This window comes from Macrobrachium rosenbergii, chromosome 52 (assembly GCF_040412425.1).
Source record: "Macrobrachium rosenbergii isolate ZJJX-2024 chromosome 52, ASM4041242v1, whole genome shotgun sequence".
NCBI lineage: Eukaryota > Metazoa > Arthropoda > Malacostraca > Decapoda > Palaemonidae > Macrobrachium > Macrobrachium rosenbergii.
Window position 1 is genome coordinate 7,074,781 of NC_089792.1, and position 16,956 is coordinate 7,091,736.

The following is a 16,956-nucleotide window of genomic DNA, read 5'->3' on the forward strand; positions in this document are numbered from 1 at the left end:
ATCAGAATAACTTTGATGGTAGCCTACCCAGTGGCCCAAAAACTTAAATTTTGCGTAATTATGCTTTTCGACGATAATATATTCTCTACTTAAGAAGGAAGAGAGGAAGACTAAAATTAACTGCTCCAACTGGAAGTGCGAGAATCCATAACAGATAGCTTACAAGTGATAGCAGCATGGAGTGTGGGGTTGGTTAAGTGCGGAATTCGAGGCACTGCTCCCAAGTCTTTGCGAGTACTTGAAGTGGATGATATTATAGAAGGTTTTCTTGACTGAGTGGTTAATCGATAACTGCAACACTGTCTGTAGCTTAGTATGGTCTACAGAGAAACGTTTTATTAGCAGAAGTGGTTTATTGTACACACACACACGTAGCATACATATATGAGCGTTTAAATACCCAGCGTAAAAATTCCATTCTTAACAAGGGACTCAGGAGGACCATGATGAAACAATTTATATTGGCAAAGTTAAACTGATTTCCTGCAAAACAAAGGAAAAATCTGTAGTCTTTTGACCATAGAAGTAACTTACAGATCTGTTTTGATAAACAAAACTTAAACTGAAGTTATTGATCTCAATGCAAACAGTCCCGAATATGCAAATAAAGCAGAACGACCACGTAGTTGGTAATCAAAATAGTTCCGCAGCTGTTCAATTGTTATTTATCAAATGACAATGTTATGTGATAGTATAAAATTTATAATAAAGTACTTATAGTTCCATGAACGATTCGGAGGATTAAATTTTGTGAAAAAAAAAAATCGATGAATTGAGCAGAGGAAAACGCTTAGATAAATTCCTAATGAGGCATCTGCTGCTGTCAAGTTTGAACCGCTCTGCTTTGTTTTCCTTCAAGTCCTCCCTTCGGGCCCTTCCGCCTCACATGTTGCGTCAGGCTGTCGGGAGAACCAGCACTTCACTTGATGATCTTCCCTTGGAGGAAGATGGAGCAATTTCACCGTCGGATGTGAATCCGAGCAGATTTCATCACCCGATTATGAACACTATCGCCGATCACACACACACTTAACCGGAAGTGGTGTTTCCTGTAAGTCATTCGTCTTGCTTGTTTGGATGACAAAGCTAGCAGTTCCATCACGCAGGGAAATGTCTTCTTTTTCCTCAACGAGAATTTTGTTTTTTTACCATATTCGCAAACTGGTAGTACAATGACTGTCTTTTTTTTTTGTTTTTTTTTTGTAGTGACTGGTTCATTCTGTTTTTCTTATTTGATTTCCTTGATTTGTTTTTGTTAGTTTTGATCAAAATGATAGGGGTGTGTTGTCGATTTTTTAATTATTGGCAGCTATTTCTTTCAGACAACCACTGGGTTTATTGTGGAGTGGCAACCTCGACTTGGAGGTTAGGTTAACGGTGAGGAGTTACTCGGAATTTTGTAATCGTGTTAGGTTGGTTGTGAGCGCACTCCCAGGGTATTCTGCTGGGTTCTGTAATCATTTGTGAAGTTAGTTGTCCGGCCTTTCTTCCATCGTAATAAGGTAAGAGTTGACAAGCTATCTAGGCATCATTATGGCATTCAAGGTGACAGGTGAAATGTAGAAACCGTTTGCCGAAGAAAGCTAAATTGGTAGCCAAGGCCAAGCTACAGAAAATTTCTGATGTAGCAAGTTTTTTGCATTTGTACTTAGAGGGCGAAGCGTTGGTATTGCATTTCGAGTTAACTGATACAGAGCAGTCTGATGCTGATGCTATTGAGCTAAAGCTATGCGTTTACTGATTGTGCGTTCATAGGTTTTGCTAAATTATCACCGAAGAGGTGGACTAGTGAACCTGTAGATATATATGCTAATGAGTTGAGAAAGTTTGGTGCATTAGCTGGTTTCTCAGAGTACTAGCTTGGAAAAGTAATCTTGTGAATTACAACAGGTTGAGGGTGTTCTTTATATGAATGAGTGATATTTTATCAAGGGCAAGAGTGTGCGACTGGTTCTTAGCCACGTAAAATAAGTCTAATCCTTCGGGCCAGCCCTAGGAGAGCTGTTAATCAGCTCAGTGGTCTGTAAAACAAGGTATACTTAACTTGTAGTTGCAGCAGTAAGACCTTTTGGCCGGGCCCTGTCAAATTTGAGAATAGTGAGCAGAACAAAAGTTGCTCATTTTACAGGATTTAGTAGGACTATAGAAGAGCTCTGCATGGGATATTACCTTGGAAATTGCCTTTTTTATAGTATTCTTGTTGCTTAGGATATCAAGAATTTACCGTTAATTTTTGGGGTTGACTGTAATTAACCTGTAATTAACCTCAGAATTGATATGTTACTGTATGCTGACCATCCGGGAATGCTATCGCGCATGCACAGTGTTATAGGATAACTTTGGTAAAAAGTGGAGTTTCCTTCACGAGGGCTATGTAACACACCCTACTAGGTTAGGTTAGGTTAGTAAGTTCCTTTTATAATAGGTTTCCTTAGCCAGTCCCTTGTTGAACATGGGACTCCCTATTGACTTGTGCATGCGCAGAACCGTTCCATAACAACATGATAGTCTGGATGAATTCCTCCACCCAAAACTGTGCATTCCCAAAGGGTCCCCAACCTTGTTGGATAGAGATATGAGGTGGATAATAATTGACTGATAATAAACAACACCTCTTTCATCAGCAACACTAAAAGTACATATAGGAAAAATCAATTTCCAAGGTAATAGTCTGTGTGGAGCTGTTCTATAGTTTTACTCGTGGTAAGCCCAGACATATAGCATCACAGTGCAGTCAGGGAATCGAGTGTTGAGTGACTTGTGCGGCAGCAGTCACTCAACTAGAGGACCGAGGGTGCATTCGCTACCAATTATTAATTTTGAGGTGAACAGTAGGATTGCTGAGGCATTGGTTGGTATTGGGTGTACAGTAACTGTTGTAAGTTCAAATATTGTTGGACACAGTGCAGGATAAGTTACATGATGGCTTTTGATGGCTCAAAAGTGTAATGTCAAGGGAGACGTCAGGTGCAAATTGGAATAAGAGGAGTCGAGATTGACGTTGAAGCTGTAGTGACTAAACAAAACTTACCCAGTATTGAGATGGTGTGGGGTGTGTATGCTATTGATCGCATGGGTGGTGTAGTTGTAGGTGGGACAGTAGAATTGTGCAGTTGCTGAGTAATCAGTAAGCAAAACAGAGTTCACAATTAGAGATCTTTGAAGTAATTGCTGAGCAGCCAGTAAGCAAAACAAAGTTAACAATTAGAAGAGACTGTTGAAGTAATTAAAGATGAAGACTTTAGTGCTACATTTGTTGGACAATATTGGTCATTGGAATGGAAATGGAAGTCTAGTCCACCAGTTCTCACTCATGAAACAGATTGCTATGAGAAGAGTATGCACGGTGACAAGAAACAAGGTTTTGGAGAAGAGGTTGAGCAATAGGTGAAAGAAGGTATTTTAGTACCCTGGAAAGATGTGAAAATTGGTATTATACCCATGCTAGCTTGTTGAGCAGCCTACCAAGAATAAAAGAAGACCTGTATTGGATTTTAGAGAGCTGAATGCTCATGTGAGTTGTCATACAGGGGATGAAATAACTTTTGTTTTCAATGAAACCCTTCGAGAATGGTGGCAAACAGAGGCTGGAACCATTGTTGATCAAGAATCTGATTATTTGCAAATTAGAGGAGTGGAAGAGCTTTGGAAGTATCAGTTTGTGAATTATAAAGGTAAAACATATTGACTGACAAGACTAGGTTTTAGATTGAATTCAGCACCGAGAATAGGCAAAAATTTTGAAAACTGTTTTAGGCAAGCTCAAACGTATCTTTGATGGAACTAAGTCATGCATTGATGATATTCTACTCAATGAGAGCAAAGTAACCTCGGGTGAACTTATAAAGCAATTAAGTGACTATGGGTTAGTTACCAAAGCTCCTGAGCCCTTAGATGGTGGTGCTACATTGGGACTGAAATTGTAGAGGAATGAGAAGAGATAATTGTTATTGTTTAGAGGTAATAAATTCCCAAATCTGGAAGACTTAACCCAACAAAGTCGAAGGGCATTGTTTTCAGTATGTGGAAAGCTGGTGGGCAACTACCCCGTAGCTGGTTGGTTGCACGTGGCATGTAGCTACATTAAGAGGACAGAGGGTGGGTCAGGATGGGAGGATTTTGTTGGTGCTGAGACAGTTGATATGTTGTGGGAGTTGTTGGTGAGGGTGAGATGGGATGATCCTGTTATGGGAAAGTGGTATTTTCCTTGGGTTGTCAAGGGGAGAGCTTGGTGCGATCCAAGCAGTATTGAATTGGGAGTCACATTAGAGATTGATGGGAATATAGTGGAAGATGCAGCGTGGTTAGGGAAACAATCAGTCTTCAGTCATATTAATGTAGCAGAATTAGAGGCTGCCATGGAAGGAGTGAATATGGCAATAATGGGGGCGCTATCTGAAACTGAGATAATGATAGATTCAGCAACAGTGGGCAGCTGGATAAGTACAGTTCTCACTGAAGAATTGAGAGTGCAGGGTAAGGGTGCTGCTGTAATGTTAGTGAAGAGACGTTTGAGCACTTCGAAAAGCCTTATTGTGGAATTTAATTTGACTCAGTCAAGTTGGTTTCTACAAGAAAAAACGAAGCAGATGTTCTTACAAGTGTTCACAAAGAATGGTTGGTTGGCTTCACGCTAAGTATAGTTTTGAAGAAAATTTTTAGATAGGTGCTGCAGCAGATTTTGATTGAGAATGTTGCATGACATGTACCATATGTAAGTTGATTGCACATTGTTTTTGGCAAGGAAAGTCTCTTCTAATGTAACTAGAGCTGCAGTGAAAAAGATTAAATTAGTCGATGAAATTTTTCAATTTTTTTTTTTTTTGCAGTGATTGGTTCACTCTGGTTTTTCCTATTTGGATTCCTTGATTTGTGTGTGTTTGTATTGATCTTAAGATCATGGGGGCTTGTGGTAGATTTTAGAATTATTGGTAACCCTGCTGGGTATGTGGAGTGGCAACCCTGGATGGGGAGGTTAGCAGGTGAGTGGGTCTGCTGGAATTTTGGATTTGTGGGGTTAGGTAGGTTGTGAGTTAGCTCTCAGGGTATGTGTTGGCGTCTCTAATTAATTGTGAAGCTAGTTGTGTGGCCGTTCTTCCATCGTAATAAGGTAAGAGTTTACATCCATATCATCAAGTTTGCATACCTTTAGAACATTTAGTGTCCTACATTTCTTTTCTGTACCACGTTCATGTGTATTCAGAACAACAGGACTCATTACTGTACACTATTTCCTCTGATTTTTCTGAGTGTGTACTTGCTGCATATGGGCAATTACTGTCTTGACAATACATTTGCCATAGTCTTTGCTGAAAAGAACACTTATGAAAACGGAAGCATTCCCCCAGGTCCTTGGACACTTTTTCCTTGGGTCCGGTGGTGGCTGCTCAACAAGTTGTGTAGCTCATCCAGTGCCCCTAGCAGGACAGTTTGTATCTTACCCAGTATGTTGGTTGTGAAGGTGAGAGTGAATGGGATGACTGGTCTTCTTCCTTTCCTCTCTACTGGTGGGCAGTGGAGAGAAATTTCCTATCATCCTCTGGAACTGGTCAGATACAGGTGAGAGTAGAACTCCTGTCCACTAGTTTTACTTGATTATTCATACACAAAACAAACTTTTCGAAGCAAGTTCCTTCCTCTCTCTTACAAGGGGAAAGAGGAAATGACAACAAACAAGGTTGGTGGCTAATGTAGTTTTGTTGTCTCTGACAGTTTAAGTTCTTTATTTTCCTACAAGATACAGTGTAACAGGAATTTCACATTGTCTCTTAACCCAGATGTTTGGCTGACAAGTAACCTTTTACTTGACAGTTCAGGGGCATATGGCTCTTTCCTATGTCCCTCTTTGGCCAGGAAGTGACCCCAGGTGAGCTGAACCTCCAGTTGGTTCTGAGGCTTTCTCTCTCTTCCCTCCAAGAGTAAGTCTCCCTTATGTGAAGACCAAAGGTTTGTTCTGTATATGAACAAATGACAAATTTTAAATGTACAGTGTATTTATTTTTCATAACTAACAAACCTGCGGTCTTAACATATTTTGCCCACCTCAAGCCACCCCTCATATTTTACCTGGGCCAGAGAAAACTGATGAGATGCATCCGAGATGCAGGTATGGGAGGTTGGCTCCTCCCCCTCCTCACTGCCATCTTGGCTCTCTTCTGAAGCCACCAGTTTCCTTGAAACTTAGACTCCAGCAGGCGCTAGAAATTTTCTCTTATGTCAAGACTGCAGGTTTGTTAGTTATGAAAAATACAAGTTGATTTAATATTTGTCATTTTTTTTGTTACACAACTTTTATCTATATTGCAGTTTGCAGAGTTATCAATTCATGGTTTTTAGATGTAGTTGTTTGCCACTTCCAACTCAGGAAGATTGGCAAATTCTGAGTTTGTACAATTAACAAACTTTTTAGTATCATATAAGGATTTATATAATATTTATATATCAAAACTAATAAGTTATGCAAATGGGTAGCATGTTGCTTCTCATTTTGATTCCATGTTGTAATTCCCCTTTGATTTGAACTTTTGTAACATGATAGCTTATTATTTTAGTACAGAAAATCTGATGATTTGAACTTTTGTAACATGATAGCTTATTATTTTAGTACAGAAAATCTGAAATTAACTGATGAAGCAATACTGTATTAGGAATATTACATATATTTTAATATGCTGTTTTTACAAAAACAATTTTGTGTAGGACAGAAAACACATAAGTGAGGTTGCTACATATAGTTTATACTTCAATAAAAGTTTACATATAAATCCATTTCATATTCATTTTGTCAAAAATACATAGAACACAAGTATTCGTATCTGCACGGGTACGTATGAAGAAAGCATGATACCTTTACAAAACTTTTAAAGGGATCCTCCTTAGTAATGTCATAAGGTATAGTCTCAACAAAATATTTAGGTAAAATCTGATTCCAACCTTAAAATCACAGTACAGTTCACTGAAAGTTTATTTGTCCATTTACTCATCACAGTATTTACATAATGAAGAATGAAAGCATAACTTTTATTGCATTTGAAGAATGGAAGTATAACTTTTATTGCATTTATCTATGACTTCTTAGAAGATAAAATGTCTTGCATACCTTGGTTCAAACATAAAATATGTTCAGTTTTATCAACTGGATAACCAGTGAGGGAGACAGTCAGCTTAGAAAATAGACTTTTATGATATAAGCATGTGAGTCAACTTAGAAAACAGACTTTTATGATATAAGCATTTATCAAATTAGTTCTTAAATCAAGTAACAACATTCTACTTGAAAAAAACTAGCTAGACTATTCTTGTACTTTGTTAAGCACCAATGACAATAGTGGAAATAAGTCAAAGGACTTCAGTTGCCAAACAATCTTAAAATTATTCTCAAGTATACCATATATGCCATTACAAAATTGTGAAAGTAAGTACAGTACAGTAATACAGTAAACCCTACGTATTTGCGGTCCCACTATTCGCGGACTCACATATTCGCTGATTTCTCTGCGGAACGTATCTACCCATTATTCGTGGAAAATTCGCCCATTCGTGTTATTTTTCACAGAGAAATATTCACTTATTACTGTATTTTCATATAATTTTCGTGACTAAATGCACCTTTTGTGGTAAAAATGACATTTTTATGATAAAATGATGTTTCATTATACTTCCCAAAACAACTATTAAAATACTCAGGTGTAAGCATTTTTAGAGGGGTTTTCTTGTGTTTAAACTATCAAAATAGGCAGTTCTAAGCATTTTTAGAGGGGTTTTAGGTATTCGCAGATTTTTGCTATTCGCGGGGGGTGCGGTAGGCATCCCCTGCGAATACGGGGGGTTTACTGTACTGTATTGTTAAATATTCGTAATCACATGTCCCCTCTTATGTACATGCCCTCATTATTCCACTAATTACATTTCATATAGTAACTGGTTTCTTTTCAACCATTCACCATTAGCAAACCACAATTAAAAATGTTTGCAAAAGCAAGGGAACTACCTCCTTTTGTTTTGTAAAGATAACAATTACTCCCTTTTCATCATCACTCAACTTCTAATTTAAACTTATCATTAGGATAACTACATACAATAAACTAGGAACCGAGTAGAAATAATGACTGAAGTGACACATTTAATACAGCTACACATTACCTAGCCAAATCACTAAATAGTGCTGGCAATTGTTTACTTGCAACTGAAGAATTCTTTTACATAATTCCATAATAATAACTAATAGTCACCAAGAGTTGCCGTGAGATAATGTGATTAGTTTTCCCACTATGCTTCTTTCTTGGAACTGTACCATTGTAGGTTCTAAATACAGTATCCTCCAAAGTCTCATCAAGTTTTAAATTATCTGCTGCAATATGATGAGTGTTCTTTTCAAAAATATGTATTTTGAAGATTAGTCTGTTAAACTGAATGATAAGTGTAAAGTATAATTTACCTTACATTAGAATTTATATGGGAATAATATTGGTTGTGGGACACCCTGAATGTGAAAATGTAGGCTTTACGAGACAGCCGTAATAAAAACTGTCTCGTAAAGCCTACATATTCTGTTTCTTATGAAAAGAGCAGACAGCTGCAGCATCTGATTTAGCATTTATAGATGGCAGATATGAACTATAATTACAGTATTAGAACAATTTTATTGGAACTTCATCACTTTTAAAAACCTTTCCAACAGGAGTTTCCATTGCCAGTGAATCTGCCTCTTATTTCTACTAATGAAATCCTGTATTTGAAATACTTCTATACTTTTTACACAATGCAGCCCAAAATTAATCGAGGTAGAATACTGTGTCTGTTCCGTTTGCCATCCCAAAGGACATAATTCACCCATATTTAAAGACTTCATTACAAGTACCTGATGTTCAATCCGTGACTAGCAGTGAAAGAATGGTGTCTGCTTATCTTCTTTGACACAGGAGCCTTACATCTCCTAATGAACAACATCTAATGAACAAGCTTCCATTAGCCACATTAACAATGCAATGTGTGTCAGCAGATGACAAGTTTCTACAGTAAAATAAGAAGTAAAAATATTTTCCAATCTTAGTAGACAGTACACAGAAATGGCTGAGGTCTAAGACAAACCATATGTAGTCATAATAAAAGAAAAATTGAGATAAAATGAAATACTTCTGTTCCAGCATTCATTTTGAAATTTAATTAACATACTTACAATGCAATATAAGTGCATAACGTATTTTAGATTAATTTAATAATTTATTATATTATGACATGGAGCTCACAGTTAAGCTTATCATAAAAAACTTTCAAATAGGTATCATAATTTCATCATATAGTGCCCAAGATATGTACACACTAAGTGCACTTGCAATTCAGTTAAAGCTTTAAGTATGTATGTAGCAGCCAGTATGGTAAGACTTTCTAAATGCACAGAACTTTTATTTATCATGTTTTCACATTAAGTTTTCTATAAATTTCTTATTACTGTATTTATTTTAACAATAAATACTTTGAAAAGGTTTACAATTAAAACTGGTGGTTAAATGTAATGATGTCATGCTATTGCAAGCAAAAAAATCTGTGAATTTTGCCTTTTATCTACAGATTTTTAGAAACTCTTGGTGAATTTACATTCAGATAATCAGGAGCCCAGTAAATCAAGGGTAAGATTTACTTCTGAATAAAGTATAACATATAGCAAGTTGTTACATTATATTAAGACTCAATTTGTTACAAGAATAATGGTGAAGATATCACAGTTTTGCTTCTATGACAGTTAATTTGTAGTAGTGTGGTAAAGTGAACTGAAAACAGAAAAATATTAATGTAGAAATACTCTTGATTAATATAAGAAGTAAATCACCACTGTATGAGAAAATAACATGCCTGATGTATGTCATTATCACAAAAATCAAAGTTTCATTAACAATTTACTGCAAGTGTAAGAAAAATGACATCATACTCCTCTATCAAGAATACCTGTATAAACCTTCTGGAAATTAAAGAGTAACTGTACTGAAGAAAGGGTTGAAAACAGTGAACACACTTGTATATTGAACAATACAGTCTGTCACTTAGAAACTAGTCTTACAATTCAGATCTAAGATTAAAGTACAGTAAACATATTATTTAGAATCTTGTTTTAATAAGTAATGTTACTGATTAAGAGCTGCTAGCTTGAAGATAAAAGTGAAGGTGAAAATCATGCAATTAATTTGAACTAAAATCCTTTACTGTATGGTAATATTTTAAAAAATATATTCAGTGTTGCTGGGTACAGCAAATTCTTGTTTCTTAATAGTAAATAATACACGTAAACATAAGGCACATTATCATTCATATTTCAAGGCAATGATTCCAGCTACTGAGGTACAATAACTACTCTAATACAAATTTACCAAAAAGAATATTAATGTGAATGTAATAGAGTATTTATAGAATTTTTCAGGATCATGTTCCTATGTGTTACCCTAATTTCTTGCAAGATTAACTTTTAAAATATCTTAAGATTTAGCTATAAATTCAGACCAAATTCAAGATTAAAAATAGTTAAATAATAATACAGTATTAATAATCTTAATAGAAATAATATGCACAAACATTTTATACAGATACATATATCTTTCAGACATAATATTCTGTTATTTAAAAAAAATGTTCAGATTTTAAATTTAAAAATGGTCTAATACTACAGTATATTTTAAATCTCTTATAACAATATCTTTTGCATTAGTAATAATAATGTAGATTTTGCAAAATATGTTGACTATGACAATAAATACAATATTGCCCTCTAAATAATAATATACCTTTTATATATCATCCTTAAATTTCAAGAGTTCCTATGGGATTTAGATTTATCATTAGTCCTATACTTTTATTAACAAAGATGTGTCAAGCTTAATTAATTTCAAATAAAGCCGTATGAGATACTAAGTGAATGTGAAATTTGCATGTGCTAAAATTTTAATTCATAAAATATACTTTGCATATGCTAAAATTTTATATCAGAGTTAATTTTGTTAATGAGATGCCCTATAGACAAAATATAAGAATCCCAAAAGCTGATAATTATATAGTGTTAATAGTATGAAAATTGTACTTGTATTTCTAATAATCAGAAACTTTAAACCAGTAATCATATAAATGAGAGATTAAGAGACTCGCTTTCATATCAGCCGATCTAATATCATTAAATAATGAGGATAATGTGTTTGATGTCCATTCTGTATTTCCCACCATTCTTGATGTATTCCATGCAAATGGAGAGCTGCATAAAGTACGTTCACTTTTAGACAGTGATATTAAAATTAATAGTATAACATAATACTAAGTTTCAAGCTATAATCTATGACGGCACTCTTGTCTAATGTTTGTATGGAATGACATCACTTTATAAAGAACTACCAGTTCAGGTCATTTGTACAGAAGGACATGTCTGTAATTAATGGCCAGTTGCTGAGGTTTGTATAGGATATGGCTATTATTTATTGTCAGTTGCTAATGTTTGTATGGAAGGCTATGACTATTGTAAATTGTTAAGGACATGAAAATATGTTTAATTCAGTTGCTAACATTGGTATGGAAGGACATGGCTATGTTTGTCACTTGCTAATGCATGTGTAGATGGGTGTGACTTTATATTTGACACATTTTTGTTAACAAAGTACTCTGTAATGGGGTTTCCTCAATACTAAAAAACAAAAAATTAATAATTTAAACTTCGGAAAAAACTATTGTTAGTATGTAAATATAATTTAATTAAAAAGAAGATTCCTCCTCCAACTTGACTAGTGTAAGCTTACTATATTATTATATAATGTAATTTATTCATTACATATATTATGCTTATACTGCTCTTTGCAGGTCATTCAGAAGAACAAACCACATTGGTACTGTATATTATATAATGTAATTTATTCATGTCATATATTATGCTTATACCTCTTTTCAGGTCATTCAGAAGAACAAACCACATTGGTACTGTAATACTGTTGTCATGTTTCGGTTCCCCACCATAAAAGAAGGCACTACGATGAAGGGGGAAATGAATGCTCCATTTCAGGTATACTTTTATCCTATCACTGTCTCTTCTTTTACTTTTTCCCTCACCTTTACATCCTATAAATGGCAGAGTATGACATATGTGATGAGTGTATGGGGGGAGGGGGATAAGCCAACTGAAGGCCATGAACCTATAACTGGTCTGAAGTGTGCTTCTCATATTTTCATAGCATATCTGTCAAGTTTAGCCATTTCTACTTGTACAAGTATTACTCAAAAGCAATATTTCTAGAATGTGCTACTACAGTACAGTATATTACCCTATCCTTCTGCCTAGCTTGTCTTCTATCCTCTTTGTTCTAGTTTTGTTTTTCTTTCTATACAGTATCTTAATCATATACGTATAGTAATATTTATCCGGAACTAGAAAAAGTTAAAAAATACGTGCTGTCCTTCAAACATTATCATAAGGAACAATATAACAATTCTTGTAACAATGTCACATGGCATATAAAATGGAAGACCATGAAATATTTATGATAAAGATAAAATGGCTGCACTACATAAAAAATTATATGTATTGGCTTTCCAACAATGAGAGGGCAACACCAGTAGAAAATCTGTCGGGCCACCTGTAAGACACTATTTAGGTTGGTTCCTGAATTCTGAAAGAATGTGTAAATACATAAACATCACTAGCTAATGTTCTCTCCTGAAAATTATCTATATATACTAAGAACGGAATTATCAGATTATATTTTTTTTAATTTAAAAATTTATAAATACCTGACTTACATCATGTGAGAGGCTTCTAGTTCATGAATTGCATTCACTTTATTTATTCACAACAACTGTTGGTAAGATGCTTCAATCTTTCATGAAATTTTTCATTCTAATAATGATATCACTATATTTCACAATATTGATAAAGGCAGTGTCAATTATAGGAATATATCATTAATATTTTTAAGACCTTTCATAGTGATTAACACAAAAATATCTATAAAATTTTAGAACGATACTTATGCCTGTATATTATCACCATTTTATCATACTACTCAAACACTGAAGTATTTACCTGTAACATCTTATAATACCATATAAAGTATATCCAATTACTTATATCATTGAAAGATTGACATGATTACACTTGATCCATGGTTATGAAAACATTTTCAAACCAAAGATATTGTTGTACAGTATCAAAGGAAGGTGAATGATGATGTACCACTAATAAGGATTATAAGTAGGTTTAAGTGGTTCCTCCAAAATTGCATACCATTATTACTTTAAAAAAGTTTTGCCTCTGGCACTAATTCATGATGACCTAGCTAACGAATGTTTTTGTTTTTGTTTTTAACTGCTGCTAGAGCCACAAACTTTTCAAGAAATGCTCTTATGTAGAAAATGAATTTTGAAAACAGGAGGTATTCCTGATGTTGGTAAGACCAAAAGTAACTTTACAAAAGGGGCAAACAGCAGCAAGTAACAAAACTAACGACCTCTGGTTTTGAATTGCAAATGCATGTGCATGGGAGGCCTCCCGTAATAATATGGGGAAAAACACACAACTATGAGTGTTTGACAACTAAGTAAAGTCCAGTAATCTTTTTCACTGTTTCCATGATTTCTGCCACACAGTTATTTGTATACAGAACTTTTGCAGTACACTAGATATACTTTCCGTTCTGCAAAGAATTTTCTATAGTTACTCTGTGTAACAAGTTGATTTTGGCAAGGTGCAAACATTTTTCTGCCTTGCACCTTTCTCATGCCTTTTGAATACTTCAGCTTATATTTTTTTCCTCACACAATTTGTGATATTCACTTTTACAATTGACTTTAGCAAAAGAAGGTTTTAACAACTTTGTACTGTACTCAGACTTGCTTGTATGTTCTTATTTAATGTTAACATATAGCACTATACATCAAAAGTATCTTGACATGTCTTGATTTCATCTTAGTCTGCAAACCAATTCTCACTGGCACAATACTGTAACCTAACTGTCTATTATTAATACAGAAGACTAATAGTTGTACAGTTACCAAAAGTGATGCTACAGAGCTATCATTATTACACAATGCAATCAGCTTTTAGCACAAAGTATAGTCTATTTGTATTTCAACAAACTAAACCCATACGTATACAGTAGTGATGCACCCACACAGCTAAAAATATGTTCATTAACTAAAAGTCTGATTTATGATGGATTCATTTTCTTGCTTGTGAACTTGACCTACTCCAACTGCTGTTACTCCTGAAACATCCCGTCCTGCATACTGCAACTAAAATACAGAGAGCAAACGTTACAAAACAAGGCAACGTACTGTTTTCTAATAACATTATACTCATAGAAAAACTCATTATTATTTCAACAAAAGAATTTAAATCACAATTATTCTTAGCAAAAGGTGATACAGAATGCTTTTTTGTACAGAATAAGCACCAGGTGAGATACAGAAATTAGCAATATCTGCTTACAGGGTGGCCAAATTTCTCTCTCCAAATTTAAACATTTTTACCTTTTCCAAATTCTAAATAATATATTTAAGGGGTTTCTCCCTATAATAACAAAGGTATTACAAAAAATAAAACATTATTTTTTATTACAGGTATACATTCATGGTTTGCATGATATCCTAGACTCATCCTCGATTCAAAGGAAAATTCTCTGTGATTGGCAATCTTATGCAAGTGCCTAAAGGCTTCTCAGGATCCCGGTAGGTGAAAGCCTTACTTTTCTTGTAGTTTGGTTAAAGCTAACTGGATTGCCAGGGTTGGGAGGTGGGCACTCTAATTATGAGTAATGGATATATATGAAAAAACAGATTTTGTTTTTTGAAATATACAATGTTTCTCTAAAAGTCAATTGGGGGGGAGGATAGAGCAGCTACACAAACCCAGAATTTAGCTGATATGAACAAAGGATGCGTCTAAGACCTCCTAGGACTGCAAAAATATATTTTATGACTCCAAAGGGAAACAAGGAGTCAGATCAGTATGGTCAAAACCCTAAAAATATACCAAAACTAGGAAGTCTGTTACTCAAAATCTGGAAGGTACTCTGGAAGTTACTGCAGAAGATCCAAACCTGATAAAACTAAAAAGATTTGTCTGTTTGATTTCATAAAAAAAAAAAAAAAATTGCAGCAAGAATCTATAAACCATCAAATGAAAACTACATATCCCACTAATATTACAGGTCCTGATGAAAGTTCCGCTCTCAGTGTCTTACATCCTGCATAAAAATTTTCAAGATCTAACCTACACAAAAGCAGAAAAAACTGATTAGAGGGATATGAACTCAAGAAATTTTTTTTGAGCCTATAAAAGTCATACTCTTATTTCTATTTCCAGGAAAATCCAGTAGAACAGCAAACTATATCCAGGAACATCCAGTAGAACAGCGAAGCTTGGACATGTACTTTTTGCTGTTCTTGGTCCCTTGAGGACAAAGACATGGAAGATCCTCCTTGTCTTGCATGTATGGAGAGAAACAGAAATGTGAAGATTATAGTGGTCTGAGGCAGGCTACCTGGTGTTATGTTCATACTACAGAGTTGTTTGCAAAGAACAGACCCACAGAATTCCACTAATTGGCAAGGATTACAAGGTAGATTGTGTGATCTCTGCTGTACCTCCCACTTGCAACATGCCTACCATTTTAAGCACTCCTGAAGAACCTATGTGGAGCTTGAGGATGAGGTTGCATATTTCTCTACAAATCTACCAATTGGGTCCTCTGCCTATCAGCTTACCAAAACAAGATTGTCAACTTTCACCAGAAAATGCACAATTCCTCGTTGACACGGGTGTGTGCAAGAAGTTCTTGCCAGCCAACCTACAAAACGCCTCAACACCACCCCCAGCACTTTCTAGGTATCCACTGCTAACAGCACCCCGCTCAAGATTTATGGAAGCCGAACAATGAACTTAAGATTCGGCAGCAAACTGTACAGCTGGAAATTCATCATGGCAGACGTTACAGTCACATTACGCGGAGCAGATTTCCTGAAGTCTTCCAACATGATGGTGGGCATAGCCAGACACCAGCTGGTTCCAAGTGAGCCTGATAGCTCCCATCACCCCAATAGCAGCAGCAGCAAAGAACTTGATGGGCCCAGAGATCTGTCAACATCAGGATTTCCCCAAAACATTTCAAGATGCCCTCCAGCCCCACAAAGCATAACGTCAAACACCACATTGTCACTGAGGGCCTGCCCCATCAAATCCACCCACGATTCAGACTTTTGGGCCTGGACAAACTGGCATATGCCAAACAATTATTCCACGACATGGACTTTGCCAGAAAGCCTCCAACCCATGGTCATACCCCCTTCCACATGGTGCCAAAAGCAGATGGTACATGCAGCCCAGCGTGGCGACTACAGACAGCTCAACATCAAGATGGTACCAGACAGGTAACCCCTGCCTAACATCGCCGACATAATGAACCAGTTGGAAGGAGCCAGAGTATTTACAAAAACAGACCTCCTGAAGGGGTACTACCAGATCTGATAGCAAAAGAAGATAGAAAAAAACAGGCATTTATGTCGACAACACTAATTTTCCATCCCAACAGCAAACAGCATATCAAGGACGTTTGAGACTGCGAGCAGCACATCAAAGACGTAAGGCAAGTCTTACAGAAACTAAAAGAAAACAGCCTAGTAGTCTGACAAGATAAATGTGAATGGGCCCAAAGCACGACAGAATTTCTTGGCCATCAAATAAACTCCGAAGGAGTAAAAAAACCTCTGCCGACAAAGATCCAAGCCATCACTGAAATCCCAAGGCCAAAAAACGATCAAATCACTCCAAGAATTTACCAGCGTGATAAACTACTACCATCGTTTTATACCCAACCTTGCCGAAATAATGTCACCTTTAATATAATGTTTAAAAGGAAAACCAAAATCACTGCCGACCTTGGTCAACAAGAAAAAGCTTTTCAATTAGCCAAATTGCACCTAGTTCTGTCATAA

At 35.7% G+C, this 16,956-nt stretch overlaps 1 protein-coding gene and 1 long non-coding RNA gene across 5 annotated transcripts in view; one reads left to right on the top strand and one right to left on the bottom strand.

The window, feature by feature from the left end:
- Nucleotides 1-16,956, top strand: part of LOC136833664 (uncharacterized) — a 37,974-nt gene that overhangs the window by 18,899 nt on the left and 2,119 nt on the right. For 2 of the 4 annotated variants that reach the window (XR_010851551.1, XR_010851549.1), the window contains exons 3-4: nt 11,921-12,031; nt 14,584-14,691. This is a non-coding gene — a long non-coding RNA (uncharacterized lncRNA). Of the gene's footprint in view, nt 1-844; nt 1,052-11,920; nt 12,032-14,583; nt 14,692-15,360; nt 16,887-16,956 lie in introns of those variants that run through there. The other 2 variants (XR_010851550.1, XR_010851548.1) reach the window with 2 other exon arrangements.
- Nucleotides 6,717-16,956, bottom strand: part of LOC136833663 (2-oxoadipate dehydrogenase complex component E1) — a 155,795-nt gene continuing 145,555 nt past the window's right edge. Inside the window, exon 18 of the mRNA XM_067095831.1 lies at nt 6,717-14,256. Coding sequence (XP_066951932.1) covers nt 14,155-14,256 — 102 coding nt within the window. The 3' untranslated portion in view covers nt 6,717-14,154. The remainder of the gene's footprint in view (nt 14,257-16,956) is intronic.